This window comes from Geospiza fortis, unplaced genomic scaffold (assembly GCF_000277835.1).
Source record: "Geospiza fortis unplaced genomic scaffold, GeoFor_1.0 scaffold40, whole genome shotgun sequence".
Lineage (NCBI taxonomy): Eukaryota > Metazoa > Chordata > Aves > Passeriformes > Thraupidae > Geospiza > Geospiza fortis.
Window position 1 is genome coordinate 28,463,362 of NW_005054297.1, and position 7,100 is coordinate 28,470,461.

At 38.2% G+C, this 7,100-nt stretch overlaps 1 protein-coding gene across 1 annotated transcript in view; it reads right to left on the reverse strand.

Annotated features, from left to right (window-relative positions):
• GUCY1A1 (guanylate cyclase 1 soluble subunit alpha 1) overlaps positions 1–3,331 on the reverse strand; it is a 12,919-nt gene extending 9,588 nt beyond the window's left edge. Inside the window, exons 1-2 of the mRNA XM_005415583.3 lie at positions 2,939–3,331; positions 289–350 (exon numbers count right to left, since the gene is read on the reverse strand). Coding sequence (XP_005415640.1) covers positions 289–350; positions 2,939–3,187 — 311 coding nt within the window. The 5' untranslated portion in view covers positions 3,188–3,331. The remainder of the gene's footprint in view (positions 1–288; positions 351–2,938) is intronic.
• Between the last annotated feature and the right edge of the window lie 3,769 nt (positions 3,332–7,100).

Sequence of the window (7,100 nt, forward strand, 5' to 3'; positions counted from 1 at the left end):
TGTTCCATCTATGCCAAGCAGTCTCTGAGCTCCTCCAAAGTCCCTGCCTGCTTTGCTTGTCTGTACAATTTGCCCATTAAGTCAACTTTGTGAGTGATGTAAATATTTGTGAATATTTTAAAATGAACTAAATCATTACTAGCTTACATTACATGAAATGTTACACACCAATTTGACAAGATAATTGAATATAAATTCCAGAAATCTTGATTCCCGGTCACTACCCCATTTCTGTCTGAAAAACATTATTGCAGTGAAGTTAGTTACAAACCCATTACACTTACATACCTGGTTTCTTTTATTCTGTGTTTTGCAAGTGTTCTCTGCAGTGCAAGATTTAGCCTTTCAAACTGGGGAAAAAAATAAGTATGTCATATGTATATATGTCATTGCTGAAAATTTAATCATGAGGTAACATTTCTATGCACAGAATTCCTTTGCCATCCTTGGGACTAACAACTTTTTTCAATTGTTGTTAGAAACAGCATGTCACTTCTGTAGTTATGGGGTTTACTGTCTATTCATCTCTTCAGCTCCAGTACCACTGTAATTAAAATTAAAAAGTTAAGCCCCTCAGTAATTAAGCCCCTCAGTTCATGTGCGCCAGTGGTAGTGCATTTTAAAACCAGTGATGTTCTTTAGGTCCAAGTTTTCAGATGGCAATAAAGACAGTGCTGCTAAGAAATAAATATAACTAACACAGCTCTTTATTATTACAAATCCCACCCCCCACAAAACCACAAAGTACAATGAATAAAAAAATTAAAGAAAAGAATAATTTTTGCTGTGTATGCCACGACATCCTCCAGATGAAAATCTAGTCATTGTAGACAGACTTTTTTTTAGAGAAAGGATTCTCTAATAAAAGAAACTTTAGAGCCTAACAAATATTTGCCTTAAAATACTTCAATCCCATGATTCCATACCCCTTCTGCAGTTCCTAATTGGAACAGATGGAACATTTTCCAAATATGTGTATTTCAAATTGTTAGGGCCAGTAAAGCTGTCATATGTATGTAGTCTCTGATAGTCAACCCCCAAACTTCCCACACAGACAGGGTCATAGAATAGTACTATACTGGCACGACAGAATTCAGCTGTGAGGCTTCCTGTGGCCTGGCTTTTCTTTGGTTCTCTTTCCCAGAAGAAACTAGAAGCTTTTACTACATCTTTTACTTTTTGTATTTCCAGGAGGAAAGTTTGCACAACCAAAGAAAATATCACATGAAAGAAAGGCGTATTCTGTGAATGTTTTCCAAGGAAAAATCTAAAGTGAATTAGATACATATATATATCTATGTATATACCATATACCATGTTTATGAACACAACATAAATTACATCTGTGTAGAAACCGATACAGTAAGTGGAACGCCATCCAATCCATTACTTATAAATGAGCAATGTCCTCCATATTTCTGTAAAGAAAGAAGCAAATTAAACAACAACATGCACTACATTATATCCCAAATATAATCAAAAAGTTGTCTGGATGCACTTTGTCCTAGGCTTCCAAGCATAGTTCACTGTCTCTGAGAAGTTCACAGTTCAACAGGGGTCATGATGCAGCCCCATTTTGGAGCTTCCAGATGGAAGGAAGATGATGTTACTCAATGACATTTAGTTAAGGTAAATTTTCTAAGCAATGAAAAATACGTTTCTAAACAAGCAAAGCCCTTTTATGGAAAAACAGGATTAGGAAGATGCTTACGGCTTGACCCCAAATCAGCGTGAGAACAGACTTGGACAAAGTTCTGATGCATATGACTTGAATAATTCTAAATAGTAACAATGATAACCTTGAATTTCAGTGGTTCCTAGGCTACATGGTCATAATATCTTCACTTTGCCAAGCTTTGTCCCAGATGATGAACTAGCCTATCATAATTATGTAATTGGCAACTGCATAGATTTATACCACTCTTTAAAGAGGAAAAAAATACCAGTTATTAAAAATCCCACCAACAACTATATACTAGAAAAGCAATGCAGCAGTCATGACATCCTGGAAAGGGTGCTTTGCCAGTTCATTTTTGGGTTACAAGTCTTTTCCTTTATAAATTTAGAGTTCAGTTTAAAGGGATGCATTCCATCTGTACAAAGGCAGCAGAGGTAAAAAGATCTGCATAACTAGATCTGCAAATTGATTTAACAAAACTCCAGCACTTTAAGTAAGATACACTGAATGTCCAAGTAATGGAATTGTAATTAAATGAGTGTACAGAATTGTCCATTTACTATTTCCAGTCCCAATAGGTCAGTCAGTTCCTTCCAATCTCCCACTGAATTTGAGACAAGGCCAAGAGCTGGATGTCAGAGAGCTGCATTTTTCATGTTCTTTTTACAGAGATAAACCATGGTATTCATCTCCACTCAAGCAAGCCTGGGCCTGTTTTCAGTTAAGTTGAGCAGAGACATAAGAATATCTTTGTGGTAAATACGAACAGTAATGGTTTTAAAAATAGGATGACAGGAGGTTAGTATCACAGCAGATGGAAACATCTATTTTATTTTTTTTTTTTGTGATAATGACTAATGCACTTAGCAGTTTGGATTCAGTTAGGTGAACTGATGAGATGACAACATAATTTACATAATTAGATAACAAGGCAGAATTTCTATAACTATATTTCTATGTTAAAAAATGGTACAAAAGTAAATGGATTTAAAAAGAACAATTAAAAAGATCAGTGTAAGGGTGCAATACAAGGCAAAAATAACGGAAATACAGTGAAAAGAATGGTGTGTACAACACAGATTATGGCAAAATTATGTCCAGAAGGAATGGAAGCGGATTTAAGCTACGGAGAACTACATAAGAACACAAACTTTTAAGTCAAAACAATTTTCTAAGGGCTTACATCAAAAGGCAGGCATAGAATGCTTTTTTAACATTTATAGTTAAATGCTATTCAAGTTTTATTTAGTATCTATTTACCTCAGGAAAGATTAGTTTGCAGATGCTTTCAGTTAGTGTGTGCAGGTACACTCTACTTCTGCTTGTTTTCCTTTGTGGAAGGTTTCCTTGACCCTCTTTTTCATGGACTTCTTTGCAGATGGGCAAAGCTGCTCTAGAGCTGTTTTCTGTGCAGTCCTTGTCATGTTCCTCAGTTATGTGACCTTGAGTCAGTAAGGAGAAAGGACATTCTCCTGTGATCTTCAAGTCTTTCAGTTTTGTACAGAACATACTGTATGAAGCCTCTCTCTTGAGATTAGGAGTACTTAGCTCTATGTTTACTAACAAGAGCAGAAGATGCCAGAATAATAAGTTGATAAGGCAACCGCTGTGGAAGGTTATTGGTAGCTATAAATCACCACAGGAAAAATTTTCTTCCCCTACAAAACAAGAAAGAAAAAAAGAATTACAAAACATTTATTTTCTCTTTTAAATTCTGACCATGTGCTGGTTTTATCTTAAGTACATTAAAATAATGGCTTTTTGAGCACTTACTTTTGTCCCATTTTAAGCATGTAATATCAGGAAAGCACTTACTTTTGTCCCATTTTAAGCATGTAATATCTACTGACTTCAGTGCTTTGGATAACTTAAGCGGAGTGCATGGTTAAGTTTTGTACGATCTGGGACTCAAGTGATCAAGGCAGAGGACTTGTCTTACCCGACACATATTTGGTCACATTGATGGTTAAGGTTTCTGAAAGAGTGGAATTCCAATGAGGAAATATTTTTGATTCTAAGGAAACCTTTTTTATTCTAAGATAAGTAACTGTTAAAACTATCTCATATGGCACAAAGAAACAGATTAGTTACAAATACTTAAATCTAAATTTACTTGGTGTCCAAGATATCCTTTATGTAACAGAGAAATATATGACTTAAGTTAGTGTGTGTACTTAAACAGTAAACCATCCAAGACCAAAGGTTAGAGTCTCTTGTAAAAACAACTGACTGGTGACAACTCACATCTTGGGAATTTGACCACACAACTGCAGTTGCTTGGAAACACTAAGGGATTTTTATGCTTTTGAAGGTGGTATTTTCCAAACAACACATTAAACTTTTAATTTTAATAATGGTTCCATTTGTTACAGGGCCAAATCCCAGCTAGAACTTAATTTGACTACTGCTGTAAAACACAAAAATGTTTTTACAAATATATCAGCAACAAAAGGAGGGCCAAGGAGAATTTCCATCCTTTACTGCATGCAGCAGGAAACATAGTGGCAAAGGACAAGGAAAAGGCTGAGGTACTCAGTGCCTTCTTTGCCTCAGTCTTTAATAGTGAGAACAGTTGCTCTCAGGACACCAAGACCCTGTGCTGGAAGACAGAGACAGAGAGCAGAATGATGCTCCTACAAACCAGGAGAAAATGGTCAGTGACCAGCTACACAATTTAAGATACACAAGTCCATGGGGCCAGATGGGATTCACCCAAGTGTCTAAAGGTAACTGGCAGAAGAGCTCACCAAATCATCTTCCATCATTTACCAGCAGTCTTGGCTAGTTGGGCAGGTTCCAGTTGACAGGGGGTCTGTTAAGATAATGTCCATCCCCAAGAAGTCAGAGGGAGGTTATCACCTTACAGCCTGACTTCACTCAGGCTCAGTCAGCCAGGGAAGGTCATGGAGCAGATCATCTTGAGTGCCATTACACAACACATGCAGAAAAACCAGGGGATCAGGCAGAGCCAGCATGGGCTTAGGAAAGGCAGGGTCTGCCTGAGTCTGGTCTCCGTCTATGACAAGGTGACCTGCTTAGTGAATGAAGGAAAAAGATAAAATCTACCCAGACTCAATTAAACCTTTGACACCATTTCCCACAACATTCTGGAGAAACTGGCAGCTCATGGCTTTCACAAGAATATCCTTTGCCAAGCAAAGAACTGGCTGGATGACCAAGGCCAGAGAGTATTGTGAATGGAGTTACATCCAGTTGGCAGCCAGTCACTAGTGGGGCTCCCCACAGCTCAGTATTGGGGCCAGACCTGGTTAATATCTTTATCAATGACCTGGACAAGGGGATTGAGCGAACACTCAGTCAGTCTGCAGGCAGCACAAAGATGGGTGGGAATGCTGATTTGCTGCAGAGGGATCTGGACAGGATGGTTCTATGCACTGAGGCCAATCATAAGAGGTTCCACAAACAAAGTGATTGTTCTTGCCCTTGGGTCACAACAGCTCCATGCAGTGCTACAGGCTGAGGGAGAGTGATTGGAAAACTGCCTGGCAGAAAAGGACCAGGTGCTGGGTGTGCTGGTCAACAGCAGCTGAGCCAGCTGTGCCCAGGTGGCTAAGAAAGCCAGTGCATCCTGGCCTGGATCAGCAATAGTGTGGCCAGCAGGACCAGGGCAGTGAGCATCCCCCTGTACTCAGCACTGGTGAGATCACACCTTGAATCCTGCATGCAGTTCTGGGCCCCTCACTACAAGGACACTGAAGTGCTGAAGCATGTCCAGAGAAGGGCAATGGATCTGGGGTACAGGTTTTATGAGGAGCAGCTGGGAAAGCTGGATATGTTTATCCTGAAGAAAAGGAGGCTCAGCCAAGACCTTACTGCTTCTAAAAGGAGGCTGTAGCAAGTTGAGGATCAGTCTGGTAAGAAATGTCAAAGAAGAACCAGCCTCCAGTTTTAACAAGGGAGGTTTAGACTAGATATTAAGAAACATTTCTTCAAAGAAAGGGTGCACAAAAATTGGAACAGGCTGTGCAGGGAAGCAGTAGAATCATCACCCTTGGAGGTATTTAAAAGATGTGTAGATGTGGCACTTAGGGACATGGTTTAGTGAAGATGATTTCTTTCAGTTAGACAGTCTGAAAAAGGCTCTTTCTTTAATTTTCTATTGACTGTATCTCATTGAATCAGATCCTCTCATCCTCATATAATACTCTTTAAAAATAATCCTCGAGAGCTTTTGGCAACTCTGGAAGCAGCTAAGTATTACATTTTTCTCTCTGGAGATACAACAACTACTTCTCTCAAAGGCACTACAGCTTTAATAAGCCTGTGCACGACATCATTTGTTTCTGCTCCTGAGACACCCTAAGGGCATTTGGGGTCACACGGCAACTGTATCAGGGTTAAAAATAACTAATTCCCTGATACAGGTTATCAGCTGCTGCTTTTGAAACAGCTGGAATGAATGGCAAAGCAGAGGAATGCTGCAGACACAGCACAAATGGCATGGATAAAAGGAGAAATAGGCAGGAGGGACTTTGATTGGACCTGCTGCTGAGAAAAATATTTGGCAGAAAAGCCCCTTTAAAGTATGCTGTAATACTGATGGTGTCTGGCCAGGGTCTAGGGGACATCTATCAAAATTAACGTCTTATTTTAAGAATCAATAAACACAATGCTAAGAACAAGAGGCTGAAGAATGTTTACATAACATTTTATATTTCTGATTTCAGTTTTTACACAGAAACTCATTTGTTTCTGCTGCATGGACATCAGCAATACTTCATTTTTTTATTGCTGAATAACTCTGGGTAGCAAATAAGGCAGTGAAAAATTTAAAGCAAGAGCCATACTCCAAATACATAAATATACGTAATACTTTATACTGTAAGCATCGTTATAGATACATAGATGGATATTTTTATTCAGAAGCCATTACATACCCAATATTATTACACTAAGAAAGAAAAGCAGAAAAGAACCATATTTTATGTAGTTGGACTGATGTGTGTACTGAAGTTAAACACACATATATACTTGCACAATTGTCAAACCTAAAAAAAATTATGGCTCTGATGGATCTTACATTCATACTCAGATGCTTTGCTGGATTCAGGCCTTAAATTTCAAGATAAATTTTGAATCTATAAAATAACTACTCAAATTTCTTAAGTCAAGTATATCAGCAGTCTGAAAGGGAAAAAAGACCCTGAAATATATTTTTGTAAAAGAATGTAGAATTAACCATTTTAAACATCTCCCAGGGAATGCAATACTGCAAATGCATATGCTGCTACTTAAACAGACTTAAAAGAAAGATCCTCAGTGAAGAATGTAAGAGTGAATTAATGGCTAAATCAGACAGCAACAAATATGTACTGCATTTGCACTAACATAAGAACAAAGAAAGTGAATGACCTTCATCAATTACCAATGAGTTTTCAATGAGTTTTCAGTTTCTTTGGAT